Genomic DNA, 19003 nt, shown 5'->3' on the forward strand with positions numbered 1-19003 from the left:
AAAGCATTGAATTAACATGGTGATTGATAAACTAGGTGCAAATAAGCATAGGTATTTTATAACCACAGAATGCTTTTTGCTTAAATTTGAAAATAAAGGATATTGTTCTGCGTCCATACATCGTTCGCCCCAAGACCCCCAAGCAATGAAATAATGATTTTTATATGTGAAATTACTTAACGATTGTCACCTTATACTCCACTAGCTTTTCGCTCGCGGCTTCGCGCGCGTGGCCTACATTAGGTACCTACATATTTTACGGAACCCTATTATTTTCCAAAATAAAATTTAGCCTGTTACTCGTGGATAATGTAGCTTTCGAATGGTGAAAGAATTTAATAAAAACGGTCCAATAGTTTTTGAGTCTATTCATTACAACCAAACAAACAAAGTTTTCCTCTTTATAATATTAGTGTAGATACTTAAAGCACGGATAAGCGGGAGATTCGTTACAATAGGAAAAATGCTTCAGATTTTGAGGTTATTAGCATAACAGAAGTACATTTGTGGGCTAATTCAAATGCATTTGTCGAGAGTAGAAATCGTCTGTCAAATAATTTTCTAGTAATCAATTTTGAACTGATTGTCAAGGTAATACAGTTGAAAATTGAATAACAAAGCCAGACTACGCCTAATGTCAGATCAGCCGATGGTAGATGCCAAATTTCCAATATCGCGTACGAAGACGGAGAACTTTGTCAATATAGTGGTACATAAGGGTCATAATTAGTGGATGCCGACGATTTTCGCGCTGTCATCTCAACGACTGCCCACCCTTGTCGTTAGAGCAGTCGACTGGATAGAAAGCATGGAATTAACATGGTGATTGATAAACTAGGTGCAAATAAGCATAGGTATTTTATAACCACAGAATGCTTTTTGCTTAAATTTGAAAATAAAGGATATTGTTCTGCGTCCATACATCGTTCGCCCCAAGACCCCCAAGCAATGAAATAATGATTTTTATATGTGAAATTACTTAACGATTGTCACCTTATACTCCACTAGCTTTTCGCTCGCGGCTTCGCGCGCGTGGCCTACATTAGGTACCTACATATTTTACGGAACCCTATTATTTTCCAAAATAAAATTTAGCCTGTTACTCGTGGATAATGTAGCTTTCGAATGGTGAAAGAATTTAATAAAAACGGTCCAATAGTTTTTGAGTCTATTCATTACAACCAAACAAACAAAGTTTTCCTCTTTATAATATTAGTGTAGATACTTAAAGCACGGATAAGCGGGAGATTCGTTACAATAGGAAAAATGCTTCAGATTTTGAGGTTATTAGCATAACAGAAGTAGGTAGGTACATTTCCATTTTCTATCTTCTATAGGGACCTACTTATAATAAATCTGTAGAGAGGTCAACTCTGTACATGAAATATATTTTCAAAATAACTATCAGGGGGTGATACTGATGCCAAAAATGCAATCAGTAAAATTTTTGTCTGTCTCTCTTGTCCCGTTCCCGTGGGAATTAATTTACTAAAGTACCTACGTGCGAAATTTAAAGCGTCTAACTTAAGCGGTTTAGATTTTTAATACAAAAGGATTTTCCCGCTAATTCATGTTCCCGTGAGAATTCCTAAGTATAGGGGAACCTGTTGAACCTTGGACAGAGTTGTACCTAAAACAATTGTATATATTTTTTAAATTATGCGGTTTTATGAAAAGTTGTCTAGGGTATTACATACGTTATTTGTCAACATTAACGTGAAGTTAGCTAAGATTCGCAGACGCCGTGCAAGTACAAGAAAAAATGGTAATTTAATATTTTACACTGACGCAGTGAGATTTTGGAGGTTTACTTCATGTCAATTTATGAAAAATGTTGCATGTTTGACAAAACGGTTATAGTTAGAACATAATCTTTATATATCTAGCTACTGGACGATATGAGTTTCAGATCCTAAGCTCAAATGGAAGTGGGTTTATTATGCTTATTAAGTGAAGTAGTCGTAATGTTGTACCTTGACCACCCAACTAGCGATGTACCTTGGTCACTGATTTTCATTACGTTTTAATGAGAATTTTATTGTAATAAAAAAAACATATTATACTGTTAAAGAAACAATGCCCCGAAGACCTCAAAACAGCAATTTAAAGTCAGTTTTTGATATATATTTTTTTTAAATTTCTATTGTTTTTTAAATTTACGTTTAATGTATCTTCATATGACTTTTTTAAGATTATTTTTGTTGATAAAGCGGTTTTAATGGATATTTGGCTAGAATTTAAGTTAAATGATAAGAAATAAAAAAACTAGATTGCAAGTTAAAGCCACTCCAGCGCGTATTTTGTCCTACACGACATAACATATCAACATTCAACAAAATTTTCTAGAAAAAATGTTGAATATTGACATATTTTTGTTGATTGTGTAAGGCTAAACATGGACTGGAGAGCCGGCTTAAANAATCTTGTCCAGAATTCTTAAGGCAAAAGAACATCAAGACCTCTATGGCTAACAATAGTATATCTTATGCAGAGGCTTCCAAAATACACCCACCTGTCTCAAAATCATATGCTGATGTTTTAACATCTAAAGCTAGCCCTTCAACATCATTTATTAGGCATGTGGATAAGAATGTAAATAGTAATGTAAATAATAATGTATCATATAAAAAAACAGTCTTTATGAAACCAAGGTCAGCTCCACAATTAACCAAGGGTTATGATCAAGAGGCTCATAATGCCCTTATCAGAGATTTTGCTATACCTACTCCTTCAAATGGCTGTGCTCTAACCTCAGAAAAAGAACAAGATTTACATAACAATCAACAATTTACTCTAATTAATTTAATTATTTCATTAATTAAAATAACTCAATCCAACCCATCACCGTCCCACGCTGCTAATATAATTGATAAATGTTTAGAAGTAGTTAAAAATGGATTCGCTGGCAACAGTGCTGCAGTGGAATAGCCGCAGCATTATTAACAAAAAGTCAGATTTAATTTATTTATTGAACAAGTTCGAGCCCTCTGTCTTTGCCTTGGCAGAGACATGGCTCAAACCAATGTACAGTTTTAAAATAAAAGGTTATTCAGTAGTAAGAGATGATCGACCTGATGGCTATGGTGGTGCTGCATTACTAATAAAAAATAGCCTACCATTCACCTCAATCTCTCTTCCTGCTCACAATGTAAATATGTCTATAGTAGCTGTAAATGTAAATAATGTATGTTTTGTGTCTGTATATATTCCCTATCCTTCATCTGATATTTTCAGTGTGTTAAATGATATTTTTTCCATGTTACCTAGACCTTATATAGTTTTAGGTGACTTTAACTCACACCATCAGTCCTGGGGTTGTACATATACTAATAGTCATGGAGAGGAACTAACAGATTTATTGGATTCACACAACCTATTTGTCTTAAATTCTGGTGCTCCAACACGTCGTTCACAGCCTAACCAAAGTAGCAGTGCAGTAGATCTATCTATTTGTACTCCAAATCTTGCTCCTTTATTGACCTGGGAGGTTTTAATGTCATCCTTTGGTAGCGATCATTACCCCATAGCTATTCATTTCCCTAATTTTAAAGTTTCCGTCTCCAAACAGATATCTAGATCTCCCTTTAACCTACCCAATAGCCATGATAGTGATCTTTGGACGAAATATAGAAGTAGTGTAGTAAATAGGTTTTCTTCTCTCCCAAGCATCGACCCTGGTAACGAAACGGCTTGTGCTGAAGGTCTAGCGCATGTTTTAATAGAGGCTGCTAAAGAAGTCTTCCCCGTAAAAAATAATTCACCACGTAAAATACCTTCTCCTCCGTGGTGGGACAGTGCATGTACAGAGGCTGTTAGGCAAAGGAAAATAGCAGAGAAAAATTATAGTAATGATATGTCAGATTCAAATTTCCAATTATTGTCCAAAGCTATTGCAGATACCCGTAAACTGTTCAAGAACAAAAAGTTTGAGAGTTGGAGAAAATTTTGTTCTTCTGTCTCTCCAAATACTCCGTCCACTGTTGTGTGGAGTTCCATCCGGAGATTTAGATCCGCCTTTTCAGAAAATAGTAATAGTAGTATTCCTGAAACCTTAGTAAATGATTTTTTAGACAAATTGGCACCTCCTTGGGTAGCTCAGGAGTTGATTCAGTGTCCTACCTACTTGCCTGTCTCCCCAGAATCTACTGGCCTAACCTCACCTTTCACTCTACATGAGCTTAAAGCCATTGTCAATAACACACATGACTCCGCTCCTGGACTAGATAACATACCATATTCATTTTTCTCCAATGTCAATGACAATGTTCTTGAGTATTATTTACAAATAATCAATTCCAGTATGATGACAGGTAATATTCCCCCATCTTGGAAATGTCAACTAGTGTTGCCATTTTTAAAACCGGGTAAAAATCGTTCCGATGCATCCTCTTACCGGCCTATAGCGTTGTCATCTGTTTTAATCAAACTTGCGGAACATCTGGTTAAAAATAGATTGGAGTGGTATATTGAAAGTAATAAATACTTGGCTAGCAGTCAATATGGATTCAGGAAGGCCAGGAGTACTGTTGATAGTTTAAGCTTACTTATTTCAGATATTAGATTATCCTTGTCCGAGAATGAGTCATTGTTAGCTGCTTTTCTTGACATCCATTCTGCATACGATAACGTTATTTTACAGATTCTAAAAACAAAACTTGAGAAATTGAATGTACCGCAAATTTTTTCTAATTTTATTATTAACATTTTATCGGATCGTCGTATTAGTTTACCATTTGTAGATACTGATCGCTCTGTATGGAGAGGATTACCACAGGGCTCGGTTCTCAGCCCTCTTCTATACAATATCTACACTTACGACCTAGAACCAGCGCTAGGTAATACTATCAAAATTCTTCAATATGCCGACGATCTGTTACTGTATTGTGCTGATAAATCACCTACAGTTGCTAAATCTGTATTAAGTTCCTCACTAGTCTTATTAAGCAAATGGATGGATGACAACGGCTTACAAATCTCAACTTACAAAAGTGCAGTCATGTTATTCTCTCGTATGCGCTCACCCCCACTTATAGAAGTACTTTATAATAATCAAATTATTCCTTTAGTAGATCATTTTAAATATCTAGGTGTTATATTAGATTCGAAGCTCACTGGTACTCCACATTGTAATTATGTTATCACTAAATGTGAGAAACTCTTAAATATGCTTAGATGTCTTTCTGGCGTGTGGTGGGGAGCCCACCCTTTTTCCATGAAATTACTCTACAATGCGCTTATTAGGAGTATATTAGACTATGGGACCTTCGTTTTAGAACCTGGCAGTGTTACATCTTTTAAAAAACTGGATAAAATTCAATATAAAGCTTTGAGATTGATAACTGGAGCTATGCGGTCTAGTCCGATTAACGCCCTCCAAGTTGAAACATGTGAACCTCCATTAAGCTTAAGACGACAGTTTTTGTCTGACAAGTTTTTGTTCAGAATTATTCAGTTTTCTAACCACCCCCTTATGGCCAAACTTCAATCCCTCTCTGAAATAATAAATACATCTAGTTATTGGAGCCACAAATCTATTCCCTGCTTGGTTACTAGTTACCTAAAGTTTCAGTCTCTATCGTCCCCAACCCACAGATCTGACAATCTCCCTCTTTTTAGTTCCAGTTATGAATCACTTTCCTTTGCACTTAATGTTTTTTATGATCTATTTGATAAAAATGATCCCAACATTAGAATTCACTTTAATTATGTTATTGACACAACATTTAATGATTTCCATTTAATTTTTTCTGATGCATCAAAACATACTGCTGCAGACTGTGTTGGTATAGGAATTTATCATTCACAGTATAAAATTGTACAAAAAGTAAAAATGCCACCAGAAACTTCTGTTTTTACTGGAGAGTGTCTTGGACTTTTAAAAGCTGTTGAATATGTGAAACTAATGAAATTAAAGAAAACTGTTATTTTTACGGACTCCATGAGTGCTTTGCAAGCTCTAAATAAATTTCCGTTTCATCTAAAATATCAATACCCAGTAATTTTTGAAATAAGACGTATGGTATATGACTGCTTTAATAATGGACTTGTCATTAACTTTGCTTGGATCCCTGGCCACAAGGGAATAACAGGAAATGAAATATCAGACCGTTTAGCGAATGATGCGGTGCAGTGCGGTGATGTTTTTCCCTATAAAAACTATCCTCATGATCTTCAGTCTTTGCCTAATATATATCTAATGAAAAAGTGGATTACTAATTGGGAGTTATCATGCCAAACCAAAGGTAGATTTTATGTAAAGATACAACCCAATATACCTGTGAAACCGTGGTATCATAATGCGAAGTTTAGCAAGACAATAACATCTATTTTAATACGATTAAGGCTAGGTCACACATGCACTCCTGCTCACCTTGCTAGACTTCGTATTGTGAGAGACCCTATGTGTGAATGTGGGGTTGATATTGCTGACGTAAATCATATATTTTTCTCTTGCACTTTGTACGACAGATCTTTCTTTCTGGATGGTTTAATTTCTTCCCATGTTCCCTTCCCGACCAGCATTACCCAACTTCTCCTTTCTTCCGATTTTACAGTATACAAAACATTAGCTTCATTTATTATTTTAAACAATATCAAACTTTAATTTTGTATGTATATATTATATAAATTAAAAAAAAAAAAAAAAAAAAAGTGTAATATATTGTAAATTAATGTATATTAATCTAATGTTATCCTACTACATTCCACTCTCCTGATCACTTTCTTCTCTCCGTCCGTATTTTTTCTTTCCTTAACCGTTTCCCCGTTTTTACTCGACAAATGGCAACACACAAGCCGTGTAAAGCCAACAACGGGAAAAAAAAAAAAAAAAAAAGAACACAATTCTTTAAACATCATTTTAAAATATTTTATATGTCATAATATTGTATAAATAATCTTTGAAAATAATGCACAAGTTTATGTAATCGAACGTAGAACGGAACGTATCAAACGTTCCGTTCCGTAATAGCGGGGATTTTTTTTGAAAATAAAAATCTCCCACCCTTTGATGTCGTGAAATTGCGCCGTGCGCAAGCGCAGATGTGACGAACCTTTTCTTTCTAGAGTCGCATCTGTCACAACACAACCACAGCCAGTTTATTTACGTGCTCTGCATTTATTGAGTTGCCTTGGTTACTGGTTACGCAGTGTACCGTACACTTGTGTTGGACTACATTTCTCTAAAGTTAATTAACTGTTAAGGTATGTAGATATGTTTTAATACTTCCATTAAACGAAAATAGACTGTAGATTAATGTTTTAGAGTACTTAATGTGGCACTGCCTGCCAAGTGTGTGTACTTTTTCTGACGTTAATACGCAGTATCCGTATGTCTATAACCATAAAGTTCAAATTGGCATGAAGTAATGTTTGATAGGTACATTAACATAACATTGATTGCAAAGACGTTTCAAAACACAGTGTTCAAGGACATTGTTTTGTTTGCTTAACATCACAGAATACCTAACTTTGATATGTATCAATTTCCAATCTTCTGCACTGCGATTCTGAATGCGCGCGAAATACCTACTTGCAAAAATCTTTTAGTTCATATAAAAATCTTTAACATTGGAGTTATAGTCCGATGGTCAAGTGGTAAGAGTGAGGCTCTCAAATCTGAAGTAATTGGTTCGATTCCTAGGTGGATTACATAAGTAAATTGTGATTAAAAAGAAAGCTTCGGCTGCTTTGAATTTGAAAGCATGTTCAGAGCTAAAAAAAATTGTTTATAAGTTGGGTTTTGGAATTATTACTTAAGTGTCAACTACCAATATAGCTACCAACCCAATTTAGTACTCAGTCGTCTTAATTTATTGTGACCTTTCAAGCAAAAGTTATTTTGTATTATCTTACTCGTATCAAATGTCCTTATTTGATAACTTATCGATTTGTCGCGCCTGTGTAAGTACTTACGTACATTATGTAAATAATACTTACTGCCTCAGATATATGTTTTTTTATTCCCGCAAAAGTATGTTCCAGAAAATACATTGAATATACCGCCATGTAATGTTTTAACAGCGACATCTCTTATTGACAAATAACAACCAATGTTAAGTTAATGGTGCCCCGTGCCAGCCATCAAGGTAGGGTACTTATGGTACTTGTTGGAACATGTGATTTCTTTAAAGGTGTAATTGCGACTAAAATAAAACTGGCGGGCTCAGCCGCCGACACATACAAGGAACAGTATAACTATTGTTTTCTATTGTTGATTGTATTGGGCAATGATGTGGGAACGCAGGACGCTACTGTTCATTCGTGGAGTTAATTTATTACTCTGATTAATGTGTACCTACAGTACTCATGGTTTTGCATGGTAAAGTGGGGGACATCAAGAAAATAACGTGAATCGTTACAAATAGTGGGGATAACGGGAAAATAACGACAACTAGTGGGGCCAACGGGAAAAATAACCGCTTTAATATTTTCAGATATTCAGCCGTGCCTATCCCAAAAAAATAGTCGTCGTCGTTTTAGTCAAATGACGTCCACTGCTGGACAAAGGCCTAAAGTTTTTCATTGAACGGTCCTGTGCTGCCCGCATATAGGCTCTTCCCGCGACCTTCACCAGATCGTCGGTCCACCTAGTAGGAGGCCTGCCCACGCTACGTCTTCCAGCCCGTGGTCTACACTCGAGAACTTTTCTGCCCCAATAAATAAGAAAAAAATAGTAAATCTACTTAATTTATGACACTAATCACACCTTGGTATGAGGGTTCGGACCTGAAAAATAGCTCGCCAATGCTTTCAGCCCCCTAGACAAGTTGCACTTTTTGATCGAATCGAAAATTGAATTCGTCAAAGCTCCACACAAAAAAAGGCATTTTTTTGACTGCTTTGCGATTATCATTTGCACTTTGTCTAGACCCACAGATGGATTTCCTTTTCAAAGGGCTTCTGCTGGGGACTGCAGTGGTGGTGGCGGCTGTGACGGTCGCCTACGAGTTGTGGCAGTATCGGAACGTGCCCAGGCAGTATCAAGCACACGGCGAGCGGAGGCGTAGAGACGACTAACAAGTAGGTGTGCGCTGTGCCTTAGGCCCAGACCAGACGGTGAAACGCAACTGCAACGAAACTGCAACTTTGTGATGATTCTGATGAATGAAACTGAAAGTTTCAAACAGGTCGCGTCATGTGTGGTCTCTCAACGGACGCTATGGCAGAAACTTAGATGCAACTCAAAAGTAACTAGCAGTTGCAGTTTCGTTTCACCGTCTGTTCTGGGCCTTAGTTGCAGACAGCGGGATTGCAATAAATATGCTATTGCTTATTGACACTGAAAATCATGGATATTAACTTAACTATCGTCACAAGTGGGGGCAAAGTGAGACATTTAACCCTAAAATGATATCTCATTTGCCACTAGAAGTGGGGACATGTGAGTCGTTGTATTTTTTCAATGAGGGTTTTCGCGTATGAAAAATCCGCCAGATGGCAATACGCAGACGCGAGGTCCAAATGCTGCATGATTGGTTATTTTTGACATGACATTGACAGATATGTCAAAATCCACCAATCACGCAGCAGTCAGACCCCACATCCACGTCCCGACATCTAGCGGATCTTTCATTCGCGAAAACCCTCATTTCCAGTGGCTGAGAGCTGGGGAATAACCGGGCCCGTTAAATAAAAAAATCAACTGATATAAGAATAAGTGATTTTTTTTTACCTTTCAGAATCCACTGGTTGGATCACGATGTCTTCTCTCTCGCACCTCAAGCAAGCAAAATGTTTTGATTATTATTTTAAGTCTTAGATATTATTGCACTTTATATTCAATGTGTTTATTTCTCATAATACTGGTTACAGACATGTGTCAAGAAGAGTTCTTCACAAAAACATTGATGTTGTATAATGAGGGTTTTCGCGAATGAAAGATCCGCTAGATGGCGGGACGTGGATGTGGGGTCTGACTGCTGCGTGATTGGTGGATTTTGACATATCTGTCAATGTCATGTCTAAAATAACCAATCATGCAGCATTTGGACCTCGCGTCTACGTATTGCCATCTGGCGGATTTTTCATTTGCGAAAACCCTCATTGGTAAGTTGTTTGAGCGTTATGTTATATGGTATTATACATGGTACTAAACGAAACTTTCGTCCATTATGTCGCTATCTTTGCAAAAAATATTCCAAAAATATTTGCAAAACGCAAATGGGAAGTCTTAATTGCAGAGTAAAACTTTTCAAGACATTTATAGCAACACCATGAAACATCTTGCCACGTGCCTGTGACCTGCATTAGATTTTTATGTATACTTACAGGCAGGCTGAGTAGAGCTTAGAAATTGTTCTCAAGTTACTGTTGTACATTTTCCATAATTTAATATTTATTAAGATGTATAAAACTTGACATTATTTATGGAGCATACTAGAAATAAGTTCCGTATTACTATTAGATAAATTAATTAGAAAATATGCTCATAAGTTTCACCAAAAATTTTAGAATAGTATTATTATTATTGTGATGATGGGAAAAATTATGATAAATTATTATTTTAAATATTGCAATGAATTTATTGTTATAATTTTGTAATCTTTAATTATTTACGTATTCATTAAAATAATACAATATTAAAAATTCTTTTTTTACAACAATTAGTCTTCTTAGGTTGCACCATTTAATTTTAACCAAAAATCTGTCAAACTCCATACAAAAAACACCGGTTATCGTTATATTTATGGTCAAAGTTAGGTGGTGCAACTCAGCCTAAGAGGTAGAGGGTACATTTTAAAAGAAAACTCGGTATAATGTGAACATTCTATTATATTTTTGCCTCAGAATATATTTACACTGGGTTCACTCCCCGCGTCTATCCTAAGCGAATAAAAATACAATATCTTAAAAGCTATGACATGTTAAAAAAAACTTATATTAAAATGCACTTTGAATTTCTCATGGCAATATGGACTTTATCACACTGCGATAAGGAGCATAAATGTACATCGAATTCAATTAATAAAATAAAATACTTAACATGAATGAACTGTCTTTGGGTAATTGATTTGTCAGTCCCAGAATCCCTCACCGGAGGTACATTTTAAAGCGCGGGGGTAAATGGGGTATAAGTGTCATTTGTCACTAGTGGGGGCTGCAGGGAAAAACCATAGCTGAATTTGAAGACAGCAGTTTATGGTACCATACCTGACCAATTAAATGACAAAAAAAAAATGCAACTTAACTATCCGTCTCTCTCGCCCACTATGAAATGCTAGCGTGAATGAAAGAGACGATTATAGTTGAAATACTTTACAGTTTTAGACTATAGGGTCTATGGAATATAGTCCGGTGTACATTTATGATTCTTTCGCCAGTTAATTACGCGACCATCTTCCTATTTCGGATGTATAATTGTTCGGCTTTATAACTTGATTTTCACATAGAACAATTACCTAACATTAATATAGCCATCTCTCTCACACACACTAACATTCCTGTGCGAGTCAAGAGAGACAGTATGAGAGAATACTAGGTGTATATTCAAGAAATATCAAGTAGGTATTGTATTTTCTATACATAATTAAATTTGTCATATTTTAAACCATTTTTATAGCTGGTAACACTGCTAAATTTGTTCAATGGCACAACATTTACCAAGGAAGATAGCCGCCAATTTTAAAATTAAAAACGCAAATTCCAATCTCACATTGATTCAAAACAACTAATCCAAAAAACAACGCAACCCATTGCTCTTAGGGTCATTTTAGGCACCAAGTTGTGTGACCACACGCAAGAGAATCTTTCGGACAACAGTGAAAACTGATAACCCATGATATGGGTTATTCTCAATTGCCCCTAATAGGGACTAATGGGAATTTAATTATAAATATGTCTCAGTGTCTCAGCGATATAGACGATCAAACTATGAAATACCAGATTTCACAAGCAAGAGAGACTGGGTCATTTTTGTAAATTTCCCAGATGCCCCCAGTTAGGGTGGCAACTGGGAATAACCCAATAATTTGATACAAGCTATTATGTACCTTAATTACCTCTCTTTTTAAGTAGTAACTAGTTTTCACTACAATCCGAAGCGAAAAAGAAATACAAAATTAAATGCTAAAATTAGGGAATTACAAAAAACAAAGTCTTTTTTACAGTTATACCAGGCGCGTGTGACCGAAACGCAACATATCGCCGTCTCGCTTGCACTCCCGTCGGCGTGCAGTGTTGGAAGTGTTTATAATGAATGTCTCGTCAGTCTTATTCATTAGCAAATGATCTAAAGCCTGGTCCGTGAGCACGTAGAATTTTGTCCAATGACCCCAAGCTACCCATACTTATCGCTCGCGCGTAATTATGTTGTTGTCGCGCTCGCACACTCACTGCGGGCGCCCGTCGCACAGTCGCGACAGCAATATAATTACGCGCGAGCGATAAGGATGGGTAGCGTGGGGTCATTGGACAAAATTCTACGTGCTCACAGACCGGGCTTTACTCAACACTGACATTTACCAAAGCTTTCCTCTTTTCAAGATGCCCCCCGATAGACAAGTCTCCACCAAGGATTTCCACTAAGACCGGTCCTATAGCAAAACCATCCTAGATTTTTTAAAGAAATGTAAAAAATGATTTGAAGTGGGAACCAAACCTCTTTGTAGTTGTTTCTAGTGTACTTATTTCTAGTTAATACCAATGTCGAGTGATTATTGTTACAGCATTTGCAACGGATTTAAAAAACATGGGTGTTTTATTTCTATTATTTTGATATGCATTCACTAGTTATTCTGTTATCTTTTTAAGAGGTAGTCCGTCCACTGTTCTAGCAATTTCCACTTAACTTTAGTTGATGTTTGATTGCCAAAACCCAAGAAATAAAATTTTGACAACGCTAAATGTGACTTATAGATGATTTCTCAATAATAGTAACCGTGATGAAAGAATTACTTCGTCAGAATTATATCTCATAGAAGTTTAATAACCTATGATAAAACACTTAGTAAATGTCAATGTATGAACAATCAATACATATTGAAATCCCTCTAACACTCCACTCCGACAAATTAGAAAATAATTCAAAAAAATACCTACACTAAGGCGTCTCTAGACGCCAATTAAAAAAAATATCAACGCCAGTAGTGTAATAGAGTTGATTAGTTACATAACTTAAATCCATATACTTTTTTAATATATTTTGAAAGTTTTTTTTTGTTTTTTGAACCAAAAATTTTTTATTTTTGGTTCAAAAAATCAAAAAGTTTTTTTACATTAAAAAATGGAGAGAATTTAAAGATGGCCGCGACAACCGCACAAGATATTACGTGAACCGACACGATTTTTAAATTCAGAAGCACTACGCATCACATTTTGTAAAACAAAACTTGTGTTTTTTCTTAGTTTTCGTGAAAAATTTATTCAAAATATTCTATACACACACACAATGTAAAAATAGAAAGATTTTTTTAATTTAATCAAATCAAATCATATTGCACGACACTTAAACATTATTAATAATAATTTTAAAGACAAAATAGTTATATTCGTCTGTTTTAAAGCCAATTACTTAAAAATTAATTTAACTGTTATCAACGACTAGTTTTATTACACAAAATAGATGCGTAATGTGCAAATGCATTATTATTTTAAATTTATTCATAATTTTATTATTAATCATCTTTGACACAATTTTTTTTATCAGGTGACAGGTGTACTTTTTTCGGCGTAAAGTTAAAAATTTAAACGAAAAAAGAAATGCATAGAAATACTATACTATTATAAAGGCAGTAGGTATTCATACCATAAAATATAGCTGGATAGAAATATTTGGATCTAAAAAATACACCAATACAGTCAGCGTTCGTGACACCCAAAGTGGCCAAAATTCTGACACATCTTATTCCAATTGTAACAAAGACGTGTTGCGAACTTTTTGGCCACTTTGGCACCGACCACACGTTGAAACGCAACTGCAACGAAATTGCAACTTCTAGTTACTTTTGAGTTACATCTAAGTTTCTGCCATAGATTCCGTTGAGAGACCACACATGACGCGACCAGTTTGACCAGTTCAAATCGGTTTCAAACTGGTTGCGTCATGTGTGGTCTCTCAACGGACGCTATGGCAGAAACTTAGATGCAACTCAAAAGTAACTAGAAGTTGCAGTTTCGTTGCAATTGCGTTTCACCGTGTGTTCTGGGCCTTTGGGTGTCACGAACTACTTGACGGCTGACAGAAGTGTCAATTTTATAATACCCAAAGTAATACCAACTTTTTGGTAGAGCGTTCAAGATCTGTGCTGGCTGAATAGTAATTAGGTTCCGAAAACCTATTATAACACTTGTTATAAATATAAAAATCTTCACATTATAACTGTTGTGGAAAAGCATATTATATTGGCATATTATAAAAAAATAGAATACTATACTATACATATTATATTCAACATCGATGTGGCTGTGTATTAAAAATACTGCTTTGAGTCTTGTGTATTTACCAATTATTGCTTTATGTAAAATCAAGTTATAATTCGAATACAAAACAAAATAGTATTTCGCTTTGGTTAGTTCAGTCTAGCCATAGAGAAGTTTTTTAGTCGAATTGATAGATATTTTAATACCATAGACAAGGTACAGTCAGCGTCAAATAGTTTGTGACACCCAAAGTGGCCAAAAGTGTGGACAACACAACCTTATTCCAATGTAACAAATGGCAATGCCAGATTTTGTATGGAAGGTGGCGTCTTTTTTTTTCCGCGCGGCCATCGACCAAACTTTATTTTTTGATTACAAAATAGTGTAATAAACCAAACTTATTATGGCATGTATACCTCTAAACTCAGTCTGAACTGAGTTACGAGCATTAGAAGTTTGATGATTTTCATACTAGATTTGCTTTTTGCGCGCAAGTTTTGTAAGAAATTGCAACAAATTATTGCGCTATTTTTTTATTGCGCTGATTCTGCTGCATACTGATGTCTNTAAGAAATTGCAACAAATTATTGCGCTATTTTTTTATTGCGCTGATTCTGCTGCATACTGATGTCTGGAGCCTTTAATGGATGGTATTGTTTGTTTACACACACAATGTCACTATTTTGTTGCAATTTCTTACAAAACTTGCGCGCAAAAAGCAAATCTAGTATGAAAATCATCAAATTTCTAATGCTCGTAACTCAGTTCAGACTGAGTTTAGAGGTATACATGTCATAGTAAGTTTGGTTTATTACACTATTTTGTGACCAAAAAACAAGATTTGGTCGATGGCCGCGCGAAAAAAAAGACGCCAATTTCCGGCATTGTTTTTTGTGTCGCGAACTTTTTGGCTACTTTGGGTGTCACGAAGTACCTATTTGACGCTGACTGAACCATGTAATGAGGGTTTTCGCGATTGAAAAATCCGCCAGATGGCAATACGTAGACGCGAGGTCCAAATGCTGCGTGATTGGTGGATTTTGACATATCTGTCAATATCACATCAAAAAAACCAACCATGCAGAATTTGGACCTCGCGTCTACGTATTGCCATCTGGCGGATTTTTCAATCGCGAAAACCCTCATTACGTGATTTTTCAGGACTTCCAAAAATAACAATCGTTGTTAAAATGATTGTTTTCAGAGACAAAATAACTTTGATGTTTTTAATAAGAAGATTCTTGCATAAAAAAAATAACAGCACCATCTAGTCCCAAACTAAGCAAAGCTTGTACTATGGGCCAGCCATCGGATATACACATACAAATACATTTTATGTAAGCATACATAATAGTTACCTAATATGTATTTTCATGTCTGAACAAAATACAAGGCAGATTTTGAAAAATTACTAATTTTCGACCATAAGAGTAGATACGGTTCAAAACATACAGAGCCTCATTTAAACAATAAGCGAATTTTTGTCTATTATATTTTTGACGTATTACATTAATATTGTACTCAAAATACAGACATGCTGCGCGATTTGCGACTTAGCAGCCTACAGAACAAAGCTCAATTTCTTTTCAAGCATGATTGATTTCAACAAACAATCACTGGAGAAAATCTATGAGGGCATTTGGCGGAAAAAAGCGCTTTACGTTAGCGTAAAGCGCTGTCCCTGCTAAAAAAGTAGTAAAAACACGTCACTATTGAAGTTAGCAAACGTGTCCTCAGCAAAAACTGTCGTAGCGATAGCCATTTTGCTTGCAGGCGCTTTTTTCTGCCATACGTCCTATGACTGTTTTGAGCTTTGTTCAAAAACGGACCTTGTTAGTACTGCCTTAAAATTTTAAATAGCTTGTACTTTAAATTGCTACTATAAATCTATCAAATCACAACGACGCGTTAAATAAATATGTTTAACAAATATACATTCCTTTAGTCGAATTGGAGCAGACTAGTCAATAATTATCACAAAACAATATTTTTTTCTTTCTCTTAAAATGTCAATGGTCGGTGGGTTTTACAATTTAGTTTTACGGTTTGATTTTGTAACAAATATTTTCGCCAGCGAATTGATTTGGGATTATATTACTAAATTGATGAAGCTGAGTTATTAGCAATACCGGATCGCTGATTCCGATTTCTGCCGCGTTGGAAAACACAGAATTCTCATTTGGAGGAAGGCGCTGGTTACTTCTATACAGGGTGTTAGGTAAATGGGTATATGAGCCGACACTAGCCCATGTTAACATGGGCATATAAATGGTATGGTGAAGTCAGAAAATTGATATCTACATTTTAATTATTTAAATTTTCATACAAATCGGATTTTATAAAATTTATTTTGTATGACAATTAAAAAAAAGTTAATGATGATATCAAATTTCTGACTTCACCATACCANGAAGTCAGAAAATTGATATCTACATTTTAATTATTTAAATTTTCATACAAATCGGATTTTATAAAATTTATTTTGTATGACAATTAAAAAAAAGTTAATGATGATATCAAATTTCTGACTTCACCATACCATTTATATGCCCATGTTAACATGGGCTAGTGTCGGCTCATATACCCATTTACCTAACACCCTGTAGATCCAAAATACTGAACTGTCCTATCTGTGACATTGACAGGGGGCGCCACCGTCAATACCGGATGGCTGGTTCCGATTTTTGCCTCGTTGGGAAACACATTATTTGCAGAAGGGCGCTGGTTATTACCTTTCTTTGCCATTTGACGTTTCAAAATCGTTCAACTATGTCTGGCCTGTCTGGTTATGTCGTCAACGTAGATACCTAGTGGGTGCGTCGCGTCGCATCGCATCGCAATTTACTCGCGCAGTTTGAGCGCGTGATCCTTGATGGCGCCACCGTCGCCTTCGGACACGAAGCGTTTGCGGCCCCTGGAAAGGGATGAAAAAAATGTAAAAAGACTAGTCATAATAATAAAGGACAGTTCTTGCAACTCACGAAGGCGAGTGAGCTTTTTTTTTATCCACAACGAGGAAGCTCTTGGCCTGTATCTCACTTGATGGTAAGTGATGATCAGGCCGAAGGTGGAAGCGAGCTTCACCCGGAATACTCAACCACGGAGGAACTGGCTATCTTACCTCTAACTGCCGGAACACAACAATGCTGTTAACATTGTTGTTATGGCGACAGACTTAGGTAAGATGGTGGTATCTAGCCAGGCGGACTTAGAACAAGCCCTACCACCAACCAAACCGAACAGAAAAATCTGCCCCCACTGGGAATCTAACCCGGGACCTCTGCGTCTGAAGCAGGTGGTCCTACCACTAGACCACAGAGGCGGAGAGCTTGACTTATGAGTACGTGTACATCAGCGTTGCCAGACGTCCCGATTTTGGCGGGACGTCCCGATTTTTAAATCAAATTTAAATGTCCCGCGCGGGACAGGCTCGGTCCCGCTTTTCGGAGAGAACTCGACCGTACGTGGCGTACGTACTAAATCTGATTTAAAATATTATTTTTATTGTTAAAATACATTTTCTATAGCTACTTTTGCTATCTATTGTCACGTAAACGTAATTTTAAGTCAAATAAAAAGATAAATATTTGAAAACCTTTGATTATTATACGTTTTTTTACTATGTCCCGCTTCTGACGGAAGAATCCCGCTATTTTCACTCAAAAAAGTACCAAAGTCCCGACTTGGCGAAAAAAAAAACTGGCAACGCTGGTGTACATGCACATAACGATCTGTCAAAACTTTAGAAAAACGAACAGTAGCGAGCCACCATGTAAAGCTTACTCACTTTTGTGAATTGCAACAACTATACGAATATGTAATATGTAATACTCAAAATAATTACTATGGCATATACCACCGTGCCTACTAAACCTGCATCGCGGTGTCAGTTCTATTCCCATTATAAAACTGAGATGGTAAACGATACTTTTAAGCTTGTAAGCGCTTTGGACCTGCATCGTAAGCTTACAAGTGTTTTGCATCAATAAATAAATACGCGTATGGTGCGCTAGATGGCGACACAGTAGCTCCTTGTAGCAGTCAGCCCTACCGCATCGGCACAGTGCCGATCATTGACATATGTAAACGAAACGGTGCTCGATTCTGCGACGTGCTAAATTACACCATATTGTTGACGACATTCAGTAGACATTTGCCTTCGCGAAGAAAACTTTCTGTACTTATTACTAGAGATGAAACGGATAGTGGTTTGGCCGGATACCGGATACCGGATATCCGGCCAGCTGCTAGGCCGGATAGCCGGATATCCGGCGGCCGGATAGTTGGCCCATTGTCTCGTTGCATGTCGTGACGAGTATAGCGCCGCACAGGTGCTTTGAACGCGATCAGTGGGTCTATTAGTAGACTAGACTAATCACACTTTTCGAAAATCGAATCCGTCCGAATAGAATATCAGATTTTGCCACTTGTCTAAGGGGCAGATCAATTCAATTTCGGTTGCAATAGTGAGTGTGTGATTGAATAGCGAAAATTTAATTAGTTGCATAATCATCAGACCATCAGTGAAAAAAAAATCGCCTATTTTATTTGGCAATATTTCGACATTAACAGATATTTACTATTTAATTTATGTATTCGTCAAAACCAATTTATTTTTCTGGGCTATTCACTCTAGAATAGCCCA

At 36.3% G+C, this 19003-nt stretch overlaps 1 protein-coding gene and 1 long non-coding RNA gene across 3 annotated transcripts in view; one reads left to right on the plus strand and one right to left on the minus strand.

Moving 5' to 3' along the window:
• The first annotated feature begins 7053 nt into the window (after positions 1 to 7053).
• Positions 7054 to 9911, plus strand: LOC114350479 (uncharacterized). Its single transcript, XR_003655700.1, has 3 exons — positions 7054 to 7203; positions 8870 to 9021; positions 9681 to 9911. It is a non-coding gene; the product is annotated as an uncharacterized LOC114350479 (long non-coding RNA).
• Positions 9912 to 16964: 7053 nt separating this feature from the next.
• LOC114350520 (Programmed cell death 4) overlaps positions 16965 to 19003 on the minus strand; it is a 36311-nt gene continuing 34272 nt past the window's right edge. For both annotated transcript variants that reach the window (XM_028301359.1, XM_028301358.1), the window contains one exon: positions 16965 to 17272. In XM_028301359.1, the coding sequence (XP_028157160.1) occupies positions 17200 to 17272 (73 nt within the window). In that variant the 3' untranslated portion in view covers positions 16965 to 17199. The remainder of the gene's footprint in view (positions 17273 to 19003) is intronic.

Source organism: Ostrinia furnacalis, unplaced genomic scaffold (genome assembly GCF_004193835.3).
Source record: "Ostrinia furnacalis isolate ACB-3 unplaced genomic scaffold, ASM419383v2 OfSCF0912, whole genome shotgun sequence".
NCBI lineage: Eukaryota > Metazoa > Arthropoda > Insecta > Lepidoptera > Crambidae > Ostrinia > Ostrinia furnacalis.